The 21,311-nt window shown below is 45.2% G+C and overlaps 1 protein-coding gene across 1 annotated transcript in view; it reads left to right on the top strand.

Annotated features, from left to right (window-relative positions):
• The first annotated feature begins 1,292 nt into the window (after positions 1-1,292).
• B3gat2 (beta-1,3-glucuronyltransferase 2) overlaps positions 1,293-21,311 on the top strand; it is an 83,027-nt gene continuing 63,008 nt past the window's right edge. Inside the window, exon 1 of the mRNA XM_059281467.1 lies at positions 1,293-1,889. Within this exon, the coding sequence (XP_059137450.1) occupies positions 1,293-1,889 (597 nt within the window). The remainder of the gene's footprint in view (positions 1,890-21,311) is intronic.

Raw genomic sequence — 21,311 nt, 5'->3', positions numbered from 1 at the left:
CTCGAACATGAAGAAAAAAAATAAGTTAAACCTACTCAGCTGGAGTTTTCAGAAATTTCTCCCCCAGAGATCCAACTGTGGCCGGGCAGCGCCAGTTCGAATTGATTCTTTGGAAAAGGCTGCCACACATGCCAAACACCTATGTGTGGCACCCCCTCCGTCTCCGTGGGCTTCTATTGATTTCTCCCTTTCATGAGGAAGCGGTTTTGGTTGCGGAGATTCTGTACACCAACCCCACAAGCTGGGAGCCAGGGAAGGGACCGGTTTTTTTTTTCCCCTCCGCCTCTCTTCTCCCTCTCCCCTCTCTAGGTCTCTGGAGTTGTCCGCACGTGAATGGCTTTCTTTGGCTGATCTCCAAAGACCCTGCAGCATTTCAGAGAGCCGAGCCCTCTCGGCGATCTGAGAACAGCATCCCCCACGGGCAGAGGTCGCGCAGCCCCACAGGGACCATCCTCCCTCCTGCCGCCTCTGGCCGCGGGGAACACCGGGCTCAGACCCCGCAGGGAGCCGGGGCTCTTCCCGCCTCCGCCCCGCAACCCCTCTCCGCCAGTAGCAGCGCTGCTATCTTCCCACAGGAGCACTGGGAGGACGCTGGAGTCTGCAGCGTCCCCGCCCCCTCGCTTTTTCTTTCTTTCCCTGCTTTGGGATCTTGCTGTCTGGAGCCGGGAGAGGTTCCGAGAAGGAGAGAGCGAGGGGTGCGAGCGCAGGTTTCTGCCGGGGCGCGCGAGCGGAGCTGGGGGCGCAGCATCCTCAGCGTCCACCCGGGCTGGCAGCTGCACTGGCCGGCATGTGACGGAGGAAAGCCCCCTCGCATCATCTGCCGCCGCCTTCAAAAGGGTCCCAGAGCGCTCGCCGAGGCCGGCAGCCGGAGCCGCTTTACCAGCCGCGGTGCGGGACGGGAGCGGCGAGGCACACCGGCTCGCGGGTTCCAGGCTGGCACTCTGGAAAGAGCGCGGCGGGGACCACCGCCTGGCTCGCAGTCGGCACAACTCCGAGGCCAGCAGAGCGCGGCTGGACTGCGTCCAGATTCCCGCCGACTTCAACCAGAGTGACCCGCCGCTCCAGCCAGTCCCTCTGCACCGCCTGGAGTTCCAGATCGCCCGGAATCTGCGCCAACCCGCACGCCCAGGTCCCCGCAACGCCCTGGGCCGGATGGAGAGCGCGCCTGCAGCTGATCCCTGACAGCTGACGCCGCCGCCGCCGCCGTCCGAGCTGCACACCGAGGTCTCCCGCCCCGAGGCTAGTCCTTGCTGGAGGGTGGGGGGTGCCCGAGACGCGGGGGAGCGCGCACCATGAAGTCGGCGCTGTGCAGCCGCTTCTTCATCCTCCTGCCCTGGATCCTGATCGTCATCATCATGCTGGACGTGGATCCCCGCAGGCCCGCGCCCCAACTCACTTCGCGCCCCTACTTCTCTCCCCACACAGTGGGCTGCGGGGGCTCCCGAGTCCCGCTCCGACGGGGCAGCCTAGGGCGTGACGCTGCCGAGAAGCGCAACGGGTCCCGGCCTCCTCCGTTGCAGCCGGAGCCGCGGTTGCCCACCATCTATGCCATCACGCCCACCTACAGCCGCCCGGTGCAGAAAGCCGAGCTGACCCGCCTGGCTAACACGTTCCGCCAGGTGGCGCAGCTGCACTGGATCCTGGTGGAGGATCGAGCCACACGCAGCGAGCTGGTGAGCAGCTTCCTGGCGCGGGCCGGGCTGCCCAACACGCACCTGCACGTGCCCACGCCGCGGCGCTACAAGCGGCCGTGGCTGCCGCGCGCCACCGAGCAGCGCAACGCGGGCCTCGCCTGGCTGCGCCAGAGGCACCAGCACCAGAGTGCGCAACCCGGGGTGCTCTTCTTCGCCGACGACGACAACACCTACAGTCTGGAGCTCTTCCAGGAGGTAGTGGCCCGGCCCCCTCTAGGGGATAGGGGCGGTGGGGCTCCGGAGGGCCGCATCCCCTTTGTGCTTCTTGGGCACTTTTGAGTTCTCAGTCCTCCTCTGCGCGCACAGTCCCGGACTCAGCGTGGAGCAGCACGGATGGGCAGTCCCCAGCCTCCGCGGGCTGTCATGGGTGGAGAAGGGGCGCTGAGGGGACTTGTGTGGTCAAGGTTGGGAAGAGTCGGCCTTGGGATTTCTTGCCCTGTCCCTGTCTGAGATTGGGCTCAGTAAATAGCACAGATGATTTGCCCAACTGGATGGGACCCAAACTTGGAGCTGGGCTTGTTTTACTAGGAGGCTTTATCAGTGCCTACAGGTGATTATGATTGAAGAAGCGTGTAGAAAGGGGGATACTAACAACTCAACTTAGGGACCAATCTCTTCTGGTACAGACAGTCCATGATGCTAAATTAGTCCTTGGTGCAAACACCGACATATATTGGGGAGGGGGGGGGGCGCTCCTTCCATCTTTTCCTAACGCTTTGGCAAGTGTTCTGCCCCATCCTTAAGGCTTCTACTGCCCCAGGCATCATCCGGATGGCCTGCCTGGCCCCTTTTCTAGACCGTTCTCCGAGACCTCTGGCCTGGCGTTTGTCAGGCCAGTCTTGCTTGGAGCAAATGCTGCCTAGTGTTCTCTGAGATAGATCCTGAGCACCACCCTGCCGCCTGCTGCTGAAGTGGCCAGTGTTCCCTGGAAGGCCACCTGCCTGTGCACAGCAGCAGCAGCAGGGGTAGAGCAGGTGGCCTTTCTTGATGCTGATCTATGATGATGCTGTGGGTCTGTAAAGGAGATTGGGTTAGTGGTTTTATCTGGTTTTTTGTTTGTTTTTTTTTTCCTTCCCAGCACTTAGTTACAGCTGAAGGAAATCTTTGCCCTGTGGGACTGTAATTCTCCACCTGAAATTCCTGTGCATCCAGCCTCCGAAAGGCTCCCCCAGCTGCCCCTATTCCCCTAGGAAATTGGACGTTCGGGAAATACTGTCTGCGCAGGTTCTGAGTTCATAAAACAATCTGTGTGTCCCTTACCCTACGTGTCCCCAACCTCCATGCTGTCACCCAATGTCAGGTTGCTTTCTTGGCCTCAGGACAGTGGCTGTACCCTTCCTGTTCAATGTTAGTCTACGCGGTTTTCAAACACGTGTTTTTTAAACGTTGGTTGCCACCTTCGTGCCTACCCTCTCCGTGACTGAAAGAAGCAGTAATGACTCTCCATTCTCTCGTTCCGTGGGACTCGCTTTTCATGTCTCCCCGGAGAAATAAGCTGGGTGTAGTGTATAGCATGGCTTTTACTAGACCCATGATTAGAGTTTACCAAATGAGTGTTTTAAAGCCGGGCTTTTATTTTCAAGTTGAGTTGTTGGTTCTTTCCTCTACCAGGAGGGCTTGTGTTTTGAAGTACAGACCTTTAACTCGGAATGCTTGTTTATTTTTGAGCCAAGTCTTCTTTGTCGCCCAGCTCTGAAGTTGCTTCACCTACGATGAGTGGTCTTGTTTAAGAAAAATAGCGCGCATTGCTGTGAATTACCATGTGAGGGGGCTAAACTGGAAAGGGGAAGGGCTGCCTTTATCCCAGTGTTCAGCCTGCTGGCACGAGGTGCTGGAGGAGTAGAAAAGTTGGCACACACAGGCCGGGAAACAATTCGGATACAGTCTTCCTTTGAGACTCTCCCCGCTGAAAGGAGGGCTTGTGTGGAGGGTACTAAAGAGCAGAAGAAAAATCGGTCTGTGGAGGGGGATTGGAGGATGATAAGAGGAAGAGGACCCGGGAGGAAGAAAAATGTGTATTGGCAAAGAGAAAATCATTTTTTAAAAAAGTGAAACTTTTAAGACAGTAACATTTCATACAATTAGAAATAGTGAAATACTCAGAATAAATATTTTCAGACCATGTATAACTTTTATGGATAGGTGTATGACAGGTGCATTATTATTTTTTTTTCTTGCAGTGTAAGATGTGGGACACACTGTATCCCCTGAACCTCTCTCTCAGACTGCAGTTTATAGCAAGCACCTTTCTCCAGCACTGCCCAGCCCCCTCCTCCCAGTTATATCATTTTTTCACAGATTAGGCTCTTCTTTGTTATGAATGTGAGTTACAGTTTTCATTTTCCTTCTTACAATCCTTTTTCCTCGCATAACACTCCACTTGATTAGTGAGGCTTATGCATCCTCTTGTGTACTTTCTAGACTTTGACGTTTGATGTTCCTTTAAGCTCTTGGTTTTGTTGATGGGGTGACTCACTCTGCACCCCCTCTGGAATTAGTGATTCTATGTGGACTATACAGTCTAGACGCTGTTCCCTTGGAGAAAATGGAGAAGTCTATAAACTGCTCAACACTGTAGCTCCTCGGGGGAAGAGGAGGAGAAGCTCAGAGTGGAGGCCTGTATCTCAACCCTTTATATTAAGCACATGCACAAATTCAAGTAAATCTTAGAATGTAAGGAAAAAATGTCCCAAGTCAGGCTTCATCTTTTTTGTTTATAGAGCTTCTAATCTCCACGGTTGGTGCACAAAAAAAAAAAAAAAAAAAAAAAAAGATAAGATAAAAGGAGGAAAATGAACCAGGTACAAATTAGCTCACTAAGTATTGGCTGCAAATGAAGGAAAGTAAAGGATGAAAGGCCTCCAAATTAAATTAAAGACGCAACAGGCAATCTGCATTCAATTACTCCTCCTTGGTAACTGGAATACCATGTGGTTGTTGTTTTTTTTTTCCCCCTCCTATATGGCTAATTTTCAGCTTTCCTTTTCAACTGATCCATGATGCCAAGGAAGGAATATTTGCACTGAACGATCTTGTGTGAACAGCCAAATCCATCTGCAAATGAAGCTGAGTGTGAGCCATAGCCTCCTCGGAAGCTGTCTAACCGAGGAGGAAGTCGTGGGGTCTTCGTCTGTTTCAAGCACCTCAAGTACCACAGTTCTCCCCGTGGACATGAGTGGGTTTTGTTTTGCATGATAGGTCAATGGTAATCCTGCCTGCCTGTCTACATTGATCAAGCTTTCTGGAAAAGCTTATTTGCAAAGGATTTAGGCTGCTTTAATAAAAGCCCCAAGTACAGATAAATGGGACTTTATATCTGGTCATATTTTCAATAGCATTATCGATCAGATGTCTGTTCTTCAAGGCTTTCCCAAGCTTAAAGGGATGCTTTTCAGCTGATGGAAGTTTCACCTTTGGAGACCAATTGAATTGAAAGGTATTTTTTTAAAAAAATAGCACTTTAAAAAAACATAGCAAAAAACCAAAAACTTAAAAATTTAACATCAATGAGCTGAGACAGAAAGACAAAACCCACTAAGAGATTCAAGCAGCACATGGGTCAGTTAATGAGATGGTGTGGAAGGTTTTTGGAAAGGATGAACAAAATGGGGAAGAGGCCCCTGGTTGGGATTTCTTTCTGGGTGCTATTAACCTATTTGTATGCTGGGCAGACAAAGCAACAGCGTTTAATTCCATGGTCTTGCTGCTTTCCTAAAGCATTCCCATGTTCCCCTTCTGCAAGCTGCCTGCTGGAACCAGAGCCCAAAAGACATTTGGGTTTACAGTGCTTGGCAGCCCCTTCCAATAGACACTAAGTGCACCCTGAGAGGAAGCCTGATTTTTTCTATCTTTCTTTTCTCCTGACCTAGTTGCCTAGCTTGGGGGAACTCTTCGGAAAGAGGCCTAGAAGCTTCTCACAGGTGTAACCTAGAAAGACTACCCAGAGCACACCCCTTGAATGTTATGTCTTCCCCTCTGAGAGTGTAGTAATAGGCCATAGGACTGATAACACATGATTTTTTATCGTTTTATTTTCTTTAGTGACTGTAAAACTGCAGCCAGTTTTCTGAATGTTAGATCTATAGGTTTTCTTTATGCTCTGTGGATGTATATTACTTGAATTATGGTTCTGCTTTGATAGTTTTCCTCAGAGACCAGCGGCTTCCATTTGGATTTTGAGGTTTTAATGGGCCAGAAATAACACTTTGGGTTTAAAAGACATTGCCGACCTGCCTCTTCCCATTGTGTTTTTCTATCATTCTTCTTCCCTCAGCCTACTTTTCACTGGTGAGTCCCTCATGAATAGGCATGAAGACATGCCCAGAGTATCATTTGGTGTGACGGATGTGTGTCTTCGAAACGTGGAGGTGGAAACCAGAGTAGGTGGCTGCATTTTCCTCTGTCTGTCCCACTTGCCTCTAAATTACAAGCCGGTAAATTTTCTCTTGTGTGAACAGTAATAGAATAGTAATTGCTTTTAAGACATGCTGAAAAAGCAAACAGAGCAAAAGTCGACAGTCTCATTTAACCACCGCAGGTGGTGTTCAAGGTGTGTGAGCGCGTGTGTCACGGGATTCAGGACTGCCGAGCTATAGCTATTGAAACCTTTTGGACTCTGGGATATTTTGCAGGCTGATAAGGAAGCACATTATTGTATGTTTGATTCACAAGGCTATTGAAGCCTGAAATTTAGGTTTCGTATGGTTCTCAGATTTTTCTCCTAAAACATAAGTAAAAAATGTTACAACAGCCCATAGAATGCTTTTCCAATTTGCAGAAGCAAAACCATAATTATTTTTTCAGTCATGCTTGCTATTTTTGATACAGTTTTAAATAAATGTCAAAAATATTCTCTAGACCATCATGGAAAACCACAACCAACAAAACGCAGAGTTGTGGAGCCCGGTCTCAATCAATACATCTCCAGTACGACTCGTGTACCTAAGGCTCAGGGATCGTTGCTGAAGATAGAAGCAGAAACATTGTGAGAGCCAGAGGAACCAGGAGTTAGCTGTGAGATTGTGTCTCCTAGAAATGTCAGAAGCTACACCCATGATCAGAGTCAGTTCTCTCCTCCCACCAGGGATCAAAGTCAGGTTACCCGCTTTGACCATAAGCGCCCTGACTCGCTGAGCCATTACACTGACCCCATCCTTGGAGTTTTACTTACAGTAACCCAGGCTCACCATGCCTGCTGAGAAGCACCCCCTCAGCTCTGTGTTTAAATAGCAAAGCCGTCTTTTGACAAGTAAAGGGAATTTAAACTAGTGCGATTTCACTATGGTTTCGTGTTTTCCACCTGTTGTTATAAACAGTATTTTCATTTTTAAAGAAAGTACCCAAAATACCTTGAAAGCATCATCTAGCTGGTAGATGCAGAGATAAGAATCTGAATCCAAGTACCCTGGTCTAGCCTGAACCGCTGGCTACCCAGAAGCTCCCATGTCATGTGCACAGTTGTGTGACACATGCCATGGAAGGAAGAAGACCCTTGAATCAGCAGAGTCTCCTGAGATGCTGGCTCTCTCCGCCATGCTTGGTCCTCCTTCTGGACGACATCAACTCTTTAGTTGTGTCTTTTGAACTATATGGTGCAGCGCTGGGGCCTAAATTCAGTTCCTCATTCGTCCCAGGCAGGCATTTTACCCCGAGCTCTAACTCCAGTCCCGCTTTGCCCCTCTCTTTCACTATTTTAAATTGACAAGAATTATAGACATGTGTACAGCATGGCGTCTTGATATAGCATATACTTTAGAAAGACTGTATGAGGTTAACTAGCAGTCACCTCACGTATTTATAGTGACAATGTTTAATATACTCTACAATTTGAAAATTTACAATGTCATTATCTGTACTGACCATGTGATACTATATATGCTCTGAATTTCCTCAACTAACTGAAATGTTACCTGTTTCAGCCAACAAATCCCTAGCTCCCACTGCCCTCTCATCTGATCTTAGAATGATTTCATATTCTCCCTCACTGTCTCTAACTTGTGGACCATTTGATTTTGGAGATTTTTTTTTCAAGTCAGTTGAAATTTGCTAGGTTAGTATATAAACCATAGTCATAATTTCTAAAATCATGTGTTCTTGTGAACAGTTCAGACTCTCCAGAATTGGGGAGATAGCTCAGTCAGTAAACTGCTTGTCTTAGAAGCACACAGACCTGAGTGTGGTCCCCACAATCCATGTTTTAAAAAAATACTGGGTATGGTGGGTTTATAATCCCACATCCCCAGCTTCCTTATGTGTTTCAGTTCAGTGTGAGATTTGTCTCCAACAACAACAAACAAAAACAAGATGGATGACATCTGAAGTTATCCTATGGCCTAAATACACACACATACACACACACACACACACACACACACAGGGTGGGGGAGACACAGGCTCTACATGTACTGCATGCACAGCTGAGCATTCATGAACATGAAACCATATACACAAGCACTCTACACACACACCTGAATACACCTGAATAAACATACTGCACACATACCTGAGCATACAAGTGTGTATGCACACACACACACACACACACACACACACACACACACACTTCTGAAGATCAATAGAAAGGTGTGTACTTACCAAGAACTTGATCTCCTGGGCTTCTGTCTTTATCAGTATAGACAGCATTGGATGCAAGGACCTTTCAGGGCATGGGCTGGGTGACAACTGAATTGTTTCAAGTTAGAGATATTGGTTTCCTGGTGGCACAGGAGAGGAAGTGGGACCTGAGCTGGATATGTGGCAGATACCTGTTCCTGTCCCCTCACTTGGGGGCACACAGATGCACTTGTAGAGACTTTCAGTGCACAGCAGCATGGGCCTAGTGGCCTGCTGTGGGCTGCTGACGGCCAGCTCGGTCAGACCCGCCTACCTGCTCACTTGCTGGTAGGTTTATTCATGTTCTTCTGGAATTAGGACTATCCCTGGATTAAAAGCAAAATCAATGAATCACTAGTTGAGTCTTCTTGTATGCTTAAAAGAAAAGAAAAGAAAAAGGAAAGAAAAGCCAGAACCTCCAAGATGGCTTTTCTGAAAGGAGAAATCATGTTCTCCACCAACGTCAAACTGTTTGGTCCTTCCTCACAAATAACAAACTCAGTAGTTTTCCTCCTTTCTTTTTAAATATCAATCTCCTCCATTAATAGAAAAAGAGAACTTTAAATGTTATGGATAGTCCCTTTGAACTGAAGGCTATCATTGTCCTGTCAGCCCTAATTGTAGGGACACATCCAGATAACTGAGTTGGTGTGCAGCCCTGTCATTGTGCGAATGCCATAGAGGGAACTATGGGCCTATATGTCACAGACCTATGTGACCTCTTGATATAAATCAAGGACACAGTGAGCATGAGCTCATCTAGCACAAGGGCAGTATGTTTTCCTGCCTTCCTTTGAGTACACTTCATTCTAGCATAACAATAAAAAATACAGTAAATACACAAACCAATAATGAAGTCATTTACTACCATTGAGAAGGATGCAGAATTGCACATGCTGTTACAGTACTGTATTGTTATAGTACCGGCTGCATGGTGGGGTGTTGGTGAGGTGAGGTTAGCTTGTGGCTTTTCTATTTCCCTGATCTCTCAAGTTTTCACTCCTATATCTGGCTGCCAGTTTTTATTTAATAAGACCATTTAGCAATTCATCTGCAATTGGTGCCCAACGTGGGACACGAACTCATGACCCTGAGATTAAGTGTCTCATGTTCTACTGACTTGAGCTATTAAGAACATGACACCCACATTCTCAAGAGGTAGGGGTGGGTGGTTTTTGGTCTTTCAATGAGTTTTGGATAATTGTCATTGTTTAAGATGGTTGGTTACAAGTTGTTGTTGTTAACAGTCAGGAAAAAGGCTAAACAAAGGAGATTAAATTTAAGGTTCTTGTTTTAAGAAAAGAAAAAGAAAAAAGAGGAAGTGACATCGCTGGGCTGAGAGAGCCAATGAGAGAACAGAACAGAAAGTCATATAGGCGTGGGTAGACAGGAAATAGCTCTCTTTGGAGACTGAGGTGTCGGTGAGGTGAGGTTAGCTTGTGGCTTTTCTTATTTCCCTAATCTCTCAGGTTTTCACCCCTATTTCTGGCTCCGGGTTTTTATTTAATAAGACCGTTTAGCAATTCATCCACAGTGGGGTCATTTATGTCTGTGGTACCACAAACACATGAGGAATGGGCTACGCTGCCACACTTGGTAGGTGTTGATGGGCAAAAGGGATTTTCAGCCCTGTTATAATCTCCTGGGACCGCCTCAAAAATGGTGTCTGTGGTCGACTGAATTGTATCTCCACCTCTCTAATGAAAACAAAGTGTTAAACGCTGGCCATTCTCCATGTTCTGAGACTTGTTATCTAAGCAAGTTATGTCTTAGCAGTAACCGCGTAGCACTCTACAGATCCTCCTATGTTCCTGACCTTAAACATCATCACAGTCAGATGACATTTGAATATGAGAAGTCAATTTGCCTTCTCTGCAACGTGACACACGTGAATACAGTGTGTGCCATAACACTAGGCACTATACCCAGAGAAGACCCTCCCTGAGTACGTGTCTAGACTAAATGTGCCACACTCAGCATGTGTGTTGGAAGAACTGCAAGTGTCCTTGGTGGAGTTGTTAGTGATGAGCGGTTGAGGAAGTGACAGTTATCTGAGACCTGAGGCATGAAGGACCTTGTGGACAATGGCACAGGGAGAAAGAGCTGTCTGGAGATGGAGCCACATTTGGGAACCTGAGGAAATAAGATGTGGGATATTCAGAGACCCTAAAGATGCTCTGGTACTGTCCAGGGCTGGCATAATGAGAGGTCAAGTGCACGATGAGGAGCCATGTTTCCATCTCCTGCATGTCCAGGTGCGGTCCTTCTCTTTGGGATGAGATTCAGCATCTATGCCCAAACCTGTCCTGCAAAGAGGTCTTCAGTGAGTCAATGTTTGCAAGTGGTATTTAAATCAGGCCAATTATATTCTTTTTCCTGGGCACTGGAACTTGAAAATATGCACAGAGTGCAGAGGGCATGCTTGGCTTTCTGTTCAGCTTTTGTTTTGCATCTTGTTTCAGAATGCCCGCTAGGAAAATGAACTTTTCCAACAGAGCTTGTTTAAGGTAGAGAGTAAATTGATAAATAAATATGTATCGGCATATTTGTAAGTATATATTTCTATGTGTGACAAGTTGTTGTTACTTTTAATATTGGATCTTGATATGTAGCCCAGGCTGGCCCTGAATTCTATCTCCCTACCTGGTATCCCAGTGCTGGGGTTACTAGTGTAAGCCTGTACTCCCAGTTGATAGGCTAGTGTTTGTATATCTAATAATACCAAGAAAGCAGTAATCCACTGTTAACATTACCTTAAATCATAAGATAAATGTATTGTGGCTGCTTCTCCAGCTAAAATACAAAGGTAAGGGTTTTCTTTTATTTACTTCTGTAACTCCAGTGTTCAGAGCAGTGATAGCATATAGCAAATGCTCATTAAATATTTACTGAATGGATTATAGGAGACTTAGAAGCTGAAAGAATTTATTACTACAGAAATAATTTGATACCAGAAAAAAAAGTCCTGCACCCAAAATGGCATTCAGGTAATAGTTTGGAAGTCTGTGTTAAGATTGAATCGAATTCCTTAAGTAGTAACTTAACTTTCATGCTACAGAAGGTCTATGAATATTCATGTGTTAGGAAGGCATCCATATTAATAGTCATGAAAGTGGAAGGTTTGTCAATGTAGCTAAGAGCCAGTTGAGTATTGGGCTTCCATACCTGTGAGGCTGGATGTAAATAGGGAACACAGATAGGCTTTGGGGATCCCACAGCCCCTGGTTCAAGTCCAGGTTCACCACTTACTGCTGTGAATGATGAACACACAAGCTGTAAACATCAATCCTTCCCCATCTTTCCCTTGTGGGGGAGTCATTGAAGAGGATGCCAGAAGACTTGCTGTGACCATGGGTTAGATGTTTCCAAGCACCAGCTCCTGATGCCTGAACTGTGCTTCTAAATGCCATGTGAAACGAGGAGACAGGTTAGTCTAGACCCAGATGAAACTGCATTAGCCAGCCTCCTAATTACATCCTTGGGTGGTACCAGAATAAAGAGAGGGACAAGAGGCTTCTCTACAAAGATCCTGGGAGAAAATGAGATGTGAGACAGTTTCTTACTTGCTATGATGACATAGCATAGCCAAAATGAACTGGGGGAGGAAAGGATTTATTTCATCTTACATCCATCATCCAGGGAAGTCAGGGCAGGAGCTCAAGGCAGGAACCTGGAGATAGGAACTGATACAGTGATTTACAGTGGAGCACTGCCGTTTGGCTGGCTCCTCACAGCTTCCTCAGCCTGCTTTCTTATACTCCCCAGGACTCTGGACTCAGAGTTGGTACCACCCACAATGGGCTGGACCCTCCCACATCAATCACCAATCAGGAAAATGTACCCTAAGCTTGCCCATGGGCCAGTCAGGTGGGGTCATTTTCTCAATTGAGGTTCCCTCTTCCAAAATGACTCTAGCTTTGTGTCGAGTTGATGTAAAACTAGCCAGCACGGAGAGCAAAGGGACATTTGGGTTGAGAAGTGAGGGAAGGGTGTTCTTGGTTGGGGTAGGAGGGCAGAGGTGACTTCAGCCGAAGGAAAGCCAAAACACTGGCTTGTACGGAAGTAGGATGCTTAGCTTCCTTTTGTTTCTGTGTAGTCTTAGCACCAGGCATAGATCCAGGGCATCCTCACCAAATGATAGACTGCTAATGTCTGGCCGAGGTGAGTGAATTGAAGAGTAGTGTCTCATAAAGGGAGGGAAGGGGTTTCTAGCCCACCTGGTTAGAAGCAGTTATTTGATGCTTAAGACCATTCATTCCCTGGGATGTTAAGTGTTCACTTTCTAGCCCCTGTGGGAGGAAGGGTTAAGATTCCCAATGGCTAGCTTTGCCTCAGCCTGTCCCCACCAAGGTCTTAACCAGGACACTGACCCTCTGGTCTCCCACAGAGCTTACCGAGTAGCAGGGTTCAGTAGTACCTTGCTTCCCTTTTCCAACTATTACATTTTACAGCTTCTCTCCTGCAGGAATAAAGATGGTGGTGACAGCAGCTGGTGGAGAGGGGCTTGTCCATGGGTCTCCTGGTGGCCTCCAGGCCTGTGAATGCAAGGGATTGCCCCTCTCTTCCAGCCATCCCTGTGTCCCTAAAGTCTCTGTGGCAAGAATATGACCACTGATATAGTCTTCAATGTTTTCTGCTAGCAAGAACTTCCAAAAGGATTTTGTAAAAATTATATAACACCTAACATCTAAGTCTTAAAAACTATTTAAAAATAGTTATAGAATATGTGATCTCCAGTGTAATGTACTGACATTTGTGCATGAAACTTGTATTTATAAAATACAGTCTTCAACACTGTAACAGTGTGATAATCCAAACATTCATTTAGTAAACATAGCTTTAATAAAATTTGGAGATGGGTTTGTTTGTTTGTTTGTTTGTTTGGGGTTTTTGTTTTTGTTTGTTTGTTTGTTTGGTGCTAAGGCTTGAATCCAGTATAAATTATGTTTCTTTTAGTCGGCCTCTTTGACACAAAGTTACATGGGAAAATTATTCCTAGAGTTTTTGAATTCTTCAGCTTTACACCAAAAATCGCACATGGTGACCCCTGTGCCGTGATGTATTGATGGCTAGATCTCCTTCAATTGAGTTGAATGAATAATTAGAAACTTCTTGTCTCCCTAAAGGATTTATTACCCATTCATTAGAGACATCGACTTTCTTAATAAAGACAGCAATATTTCTAATTACCTCTGTCTGGGGCCTGAGAGGTTGTTATTACAAGAGACAGTGCGTTTAGTAGAATTCAGGGTAGGTGAGAGCAGTGCCCCACAGTGAAGTGAAGGCTGGGAAGAGGGGCGCAACCTGCCCAAATCCAGTGGGTCAGCCTGAGGGATCACTGAGGCTTGCTGAAGACTGGGAGTTGGTTTACTCCCTTCCTGGAGCTGTGGACAGTTTTTGTACATAGTCAAGGACCACGTCCCAGTCCTTAAAGCCTGAAGGGCTGGTGGAAGGACACTGGGTGAAGAAGCAGATGTGGCCTCCAGGTCTGCCTGACCCAGGTACTCCACTCCCACAATCTCAGAGGAACATACATGGAGTATGCTTGTGTGTATGTAGATGTGCATGTTTGCAGCCATGTGCTAGGTTCCACCCTAGATGGTCAGTGTGTGCTGCCGTTTAATTTTCATGGTGTCCCTGAGGTTGTGTGGAGGTTGCGAAAGCCCTAACATTAGGCTTCCTCACAGGGCTGATAGAGCTGTGCAGGATGCTGTGAGAATTAGTGACATGAGGCATGCTGGGTAAATGAATTAGCGAGGTGAGGCATACTGGGTAAACAGGATAACTTCCCTACCCCGTTGGGCATCTCCTCCCCAGAAATCAGGGACTCCAGGAGCTGTGGAGAGGCTCCTGCGGAGAAGCCACCACAGATCCACCTCAGCGCAACAGCGGAAGCAATCCGACTTTCTCAGTGGCCCCGGGGTGCTGCCCTGTGGGTGCTGGAAATGAGCGTATCAGTCCACTCCATCTGTGGACCTGTTGTGCTAAATAAACTCGGCATTGAGAGATGAAACTGCCAGTGTCCTTTTTAAAGGTCGGATGACAGTTTGGGGACATTTCGGTTACTCTACAGAGTTCCCCAGCTGCATCTGCTTACACTGCAGGAGTGTTCATGACGTTTCTGCCTTCCCAGGAGTTACAGTCCTGCCTTACAGGGAGCTATGTGACATGAGCCATCAGAGAGCTAGAGACCCGGTCCAAGCTGCTCATTATTTTCTACTTTCTTTTTTGTTTTGTTTTGTTTTGTTTTGTTTTTCGAGACAGGGTTTCTCTGTGCAGCTTTGCGCCTTTTCCTGGAACTCACTTGGTAGCCCAGGCTGGCCTCGAACTCACAGAGATCCGCCTGGCTCTGCCTCCCGAGTGCTGGGATTAAAGGCGTGTGCCACCACCGCCCGGCTATTTTCTACTTTCTTTAATTAAAATCTCTTTTTTTTTCATCAGGGTACTTAACTCTTTTCCCATCACTGCTTTCTGCTGCTGGACAGAGTTCAGCGCAGGTCTGGTGGTTTTCATCTCTGTGGGTCTCCCCTCTCCTGGTTTTAGGGTTTAAGAAGCAGCAAAACCGTTAAGATGCTGAGGTAATATGCTTGTTTCTAACATGCATGTTCTCCCTCGTGTGGACCCCAGCTTCTAACTTTATACACAGCATTTCCATGGGAGTGTGTGGAGAACCCAGAAATGTAGAAAGGGACCCATGAGAGAGGGGAAGATTCTTTCAGAGAGAGAGGTTGTAGAAATTTACACGTGATATGAAAATAGAGAAGGGAGGACTGCTGGGGGTGGAAAGCTTAAGTGGGGAGGGACCCAAGAAGGGGGGAGATCAACCAAAACTAATGACGTATGGAAGACCCTTAAGGAAATCTGACACTTGATAAGCTGATGATCAAAATAGCTTATTAAACAAAACGTTTGGACAGAGGTACCATGTGGGTGGATAAAGCTTCTCCTAGAAGTCGTAGGTTATTAAACAAAACCCTAGTCCTATGAATAGGATACCACCAAATAAGTTGTTGTTGAGGGAGGCCACAGATGTTCCCAAAACAGTGCGGGCAATTGCCACTGCTGTTAGATGCCACGGGGATGAGGTGATAGCTTGTTGTTGAAGACATGATATGGTGAGGCCTTCGGACATAGAGAAATCAAACTGTATCAGGGATAGATGCTTCCTCCCTGATGGCTAGCCCACATAGTACCAGAAGGTACTGTGCAGCCTTTGTGGGGAGGATTATTTTCAAACAGTCCTATACAGCTGTGGACCCCATGTGCAATAATCCCATCCAGCCAGGCAAGATGAGACTCCTGGTACAAAAGTAGCATGTCTTTTATAGGTAAGCACCATTGTCTGATTGGATTTGATGCTCACTCCTGATACTGTTAAACCTGGTCAAAGCTCATGGTTGGGGAGGCCAATGGCCCTAGAAGAGAAGTTGTTGTTCTCGTTTTGGTAAATGGACATGATGGACCTGTCAACCTGCCTTTTAAATAGCTGTGCCCCTGCCCATAGAATAGTGACCTTGTCAGCTTTGGTCCAAGAGGCTTTTCTCCTCTTTGCAGTGATCAGCAGTGAGTCCAGAGACTTATAACTGGTCTCAGTACTGAGATAAGTGACTTTTAAATGCCCAGCCATATATGGGACATCTGTATCATCCTACCCCACCAAGACTCAGGGAACATTGTGGAAGAAAGAGTGAATGTAAGAGCCGGAAGACGGAAGGAGTGAGGTGCGGAATGCTGTCTTCTGGGTGTGACACAGATAATGCACTCACAATCACAGCAGTTGTGAGTTCCTGCACAAGATCTGCAAAGTATTGTTGACACCCTGTCATGGAAGGATGGTCTGTCTTTTTTTTTCCTCTCTAAACATGAAGGGCAGCAGGGAGAGAGAAAATTGCGTTTTTCTGTTATTATGGATTTTGCAAATATGTTTTACCTTGGTAACATTCTGGTATGGTAAAATGTGTGTTTATCATTACTTATTTCACCTGGTGTATTTATAACCTGGTATATAACCTCTAATATACTGTCCCTTTGAATTGGACTTCTCTGAGTACTTTCTACCAGTGGATTCATACAATATTTAGACTTTTGTTTTTGCTTAATTTCAACTAGCACATGTCTTCCTAGTTCATTTATATGATATTATTTGTCATGATTTCATTCCTTTCCAAAGCAGCATACATTTCCATCTTGTGCCTCTATTACACATTGTTTACCAGTTCATTCACTCTTAGACACTAGGGAGGTTTTCACAATTTTGCTCTTATGAAATGTGATTTCTGGATTTTGCTATTACTATAGATTATAGGTCTGATTATTGGTGTGCAAATACCTGCTAGAATCCTGTTCTAAATTGTTTGGGGGAACAAACACAGAATTAGAAATGTTAACTAAAGTTTGCAATAGTTCTATGTATAATGTTTATCTGGTACAAGAACTATTTTTTTTGTTTATTTTTGAGATTATAATTTAATTACTATATCTCTTCCTTCCCTTTCTTCCCTCCAGAACTTCTGGTATACCCCTCTCTACTATCCTTCAAATTCATGGCCTCTTCTTTCACTAATTGTTACTGTATTTGTATATACGTATGTACTCCTAAATATAACCTATTCAGTCCATATGCTGTTGCTTGTATGCATGTTCTCAGGGGCTGACCATCTGACACTGGACAACCAATGGTGTGCTTTTCCCCAGGGAGGACCTCCTCTCCCACTCCCAGCCTTCCTCAGTTGCCTGTACTTCTCTGTGTAGGGTTGAGACCTCAGGAGCTTTGCTCCACCCACTTTGGCATGTCCGTTGGTGTCCTCCTTGTTCAGCTCATGTGTGTGCAGTCGTGTTGGTCAGACTGTAGGTGTAGCTTCTGACCTTACTAGAAGACAGACACAATGTCACAGCAAACTTCCTGATCCTGTGGCTCTTACCATCTTCCCACCTCCTCTTCCCCAACCTTTCCTGAGTCTTAGGCTCTGGAGTGTTTTGTACATGATGCCATTGGGAGTGGGCTCTACAACTCTGCATTTTGATTTGCTAAGGTTTTCTATAGTGGTCTCCATCTGTTGCAAAGAGAAGTTTCCTTGAAGAAGGGTGAAGACTCCACTTATCTTTGGGTATAAGGAGAAATGTTTATAGGCTGTTGTTTGTTTTTGGAGACAGGGTCTCCTTGTGTAGTCCTGGCTGTCATGGGACTCACTATGTAGACCAGGCTGGCCTTGAACTCACAGAGATCCTCCTGCCTCTGTCTCCCAAATGCTAGAATTTAAGTCCCAATGTGTATTATTTCTAACACTGCCATGCTGTATTCTAGCAACTTCCATTCCCACAGACAAGGAACAAGGTAATGTCTCCACACCCCAGATAACACTGGCTTTTGGAAAAGTGTCAGTCAATATATATATATATATATATATATGTCATAAAATCTGTTTCACCTGAGATGAGATGTATGCAATGCGGTTTCAAAGTGGTTTTGCATTTCCCTGGTGTTTAATGAGTTGGACATCTCTTCATGCTTGATTTGGCCATTTGGACAAATATCTATTCCAGTCTTTTTACCTGTTTTTGAATTGGATTGTTTTATTGTTAAGGTTTAGGAATTATTCCCATATTCCAGATATCAACCCTATGTCAGAGAGGTGTTTGCAAATATCTTCTCCTAAAAATGGTTGCCTTTTTATCACGTTAGTGATGCCTTTAGGGGAAAGGAGCTTTTAATTTTGAAATTCATTTTTTCTTTTTTTATACTTCTATATCATATGTGATGAGTCAGGGCATGTGTGGTGATATCATGTCCCCCAGTATATTGTGCACCCTAATAAACTTATCTGGGGTCAGAGAACAGAACAGCCACTAGATAGACATAGAGGCTAGAAAATGGTGGCACACACACCTTTAATCCTATCACTTGAGAGGCAGAGATCCATCCAGATCTCTGTGAGTTCAAGACCACACTGGAAACAACCAGGCATGGTGACTCATGCCTTTAATCCCAGGAAGTGATGGCAGGAAGCAGAAAGGTATATTAGGTGTGAGGACCAGGAACTAGAGGCTTTTAAGCTTTTAGGCTCTTTAGTTCAGCTGAGATCCCTTCCGGGTGAGGACTCAGAGGCTTTCAGTCTGAGGATTCGTGGAAACAGGATCAGCTGAAAAGCTGGCAAGGTGAGATTGGCTGTGGCTTGTTCTGCTTCTCTGATCTTTCAGCGTTCACTCCAATATCTGGCTTCTGGATTTTTTTATTTAATAAGATCTTTTAAGGTTCGTGTTACAGGCAAATCTGTCATATATCTTCCCTTCCTAGAGTTGTGTATTTTTAGGTAGGTATAGGGTAGGATATAAGGGTCCAGCTCTGTCTTTTTGCATATGAGTATCTTGCTTCACAGTACCATCAACCAAAAAAAATATTCTTTACTCTTTGGCTTATCTACTGAAAATAATTGACCTTGTCAAAAAAATGATATGCATGAAGGTTTATTTTCATGCTGTTTGTACAGTTCTGATTAATGTAGCTTTGTAGTAAGTTTGAGTCAGAAAGTGTGAGCCCTACAATTTTGTTCTTTTTCAACATTGTCCTGCCTGCTCAAGGGGGCTTGCAATTCTTTATGAATTATTAGCCTATTTCTTAAGGACACATTGGGGGGTTTTTGGTCAAGGATTCCAGTGGATCCACAGAAATTTTGGGGTAGAATTACATTTTCACAATATTAAGTCTTCTTAGCTATGAATATGGGATGCTGTTCCATTTTCAATGTCTTTCAGCAGTGTTTGGTTTTTTCTTTTTTTTATTTTCCTTCCCCACTTCATTTGTAAATATTTTATCCCAAACATTCATAATCCCTGATGATTTATAATTTGGTTTGGCTCTCAGTCCAGTATCTGAAAAATATAATCATATTTTGCTAATAGAGCTCCACAGACTGGAGAGATGAGTCAGTGCTTAGGAGTGATCGCTTCTCTTCCAGAGGATGTAAGTTCAATTATCAGCACCCATGATGGGCAGCTTGCATGCCTTTGTAACTACAGCTCCAAGAGAGCCAATGCTCATTTCTGGCCTCTGCAGGTATCTGCTCTCTGGTGCACATAAATAAAAATACACATAGATAAGTGTCTCAAGTTTGTTTTTTTAAGAACTAACATCTCCATGACTGAAGCATGTACAACATAAGCCAATTAAAATGTGGTACAGCACAAATGGAAAAATACCTTGCACACTGCCATTTTGTACTAAGACAAGACATAGAGGGTCACACATTTCACAGGGTCACTCATAGCGACTCAGGGCATCCGAATTCTGTTCTGGAGAACAGTGGCCTCTGGTAAGATGTTTCTAAGCATGGTTGTAAATCACTGGATTCAAAGTGATGCTCCTCTTCAGGGCTGACCTCAGACAGGAATCGAAGATTTACTTTTAAATTCAGAAACAGAGGGAAGGGCTCCATTCTGTATCTAGGTCTATAAAATTTATTTGATGCAACTTTTTTCTAGAAATGTGAATATTTTTATTGAACATTTTTAAAGAGTTTGGGCCTGGAGAATGGCTCATCAGGTAAAAGCATTTACTATCTAAGCCTGATGGCTGAGTTTGATACTTGGAGCTCACAGTGCAAGGGAAAACACAGCTTCTAAACATTGTCCTCTGACCACCACAGGTACCCCATGGCACATGTATGCCTTTACAAACACACACACACACACACACACACACACACGTGCACACACACTAAAAATAATTATATAATAATATTGTAATGTTACTTATACTATACAAAATTATAATTATACACAATATATTACATATAATATTAATATTATAATGATAGTTATTATTATATAAAAGCTAGGTTTGCATCTGTAATCCCAGAGTTGGGGAGGGACAGAGACAGGGAATCTCTGGGGTTCATTGGCTAGCCATCTTAGCCAAAGCAATGAGCTCCAGGTTCAATGAGAGACTTCATGTCAAGCTATAAGGTGGAGAATGATGGAGGGAGACCCCTGTCGTCTGCCATTGGCCTTAAGCCTCCACAGGTGAGTGCTCCCTCACTCCCTCTACCAGGAAAGAGCTTCACTGTTACCCTGGTTAACAGGTCCCAAGGTCTACTCATGGTGCTGTTTGGTGGTGAAAGGTACTAATTACAGGGGCCGCAGCAGACATTCCACAACACCGTTTTGTGTAGTTTACCTCCTTTAATCCTAAACAACCCCAGAGGTGCTGCTGGGATGTAGCACCCAATGGTACATCAAAGCAGGCTCCAGAGGACAGAGGGCCTCACTGGCTTGCCTCAGGCTGCACTGCTGATGAGCACCCAGAGCTGAGAAGTGATTGCTGGTGGTCACATTGGTTGGGGGTGACTTCTCAATCAGCTTTCTTTATAAATCCAATTTGCTGGGTTTTTTTCTTTTCTTTGTTTTTAGTTTAATTTGCTTTTCATTTTTTAATGTCTTGAAATGAAAAACCTAGACCTTTAGTTTTTAAGATCCTTTTTCTCTTGTTTTTTTTTTTTTTAAGATTTATTTTTATTATGTATGTGTAGGGGGATCTATGCACATATGGGTGGGTACCCGAGGAGGCAGGAAGAGTGTATCAGACACCTTGGAGCTAGAGCTGCTGGGAGCCACCTGACATGGGTGCTGGGAACCCAACTTTGGTCCTGCACAAGGGTGGTTTCCACTCTTAACCGCTGAGCCATCTGTCCAGCACCCTTTCTGACTTTCCTAATACCTGCTTCCAGCAATAACTTTTTGTAGGTGCTTTTCAGCACCATCACACACTCTTGAAGTTTTAAAGCTGTTTTTATAACTTAGAGTGTGCTATAATGAGGTCAATATCATGTCTCCACTCGGGCACAGCCTGCACTTGCTAATATTCTCCCTCCCCCACGTACCCTGTCTTTCCCTGGCTCTCATTAGTCCTGCACCACCCGAAATTAGTCCCTTCTAATTTCATGGTTTATGTGCACATATTTTAATGTCTCCATTCTACGAATGAGAGAAAATTCACATAGGTATCATTTG

This window comes from Peromyscus eremicus, chromosome 16_21 (assembly GCF_949786415.1).
Source record: "Peromyscus eremicus chromosome 16_21, PerEre_H2_v1, whole genome shotgun sequence".
NCBI classification, from domain to species: domain Eukaryota; kingdom Metazoa; phylum Chordata; class Mammalia; order Rodentia; family Cricetidae; genus Peromyscus; species Peromyscus eremicus.
This window is presented reverse-complemented; position numbering and strand designations above follow the sequence as displayed.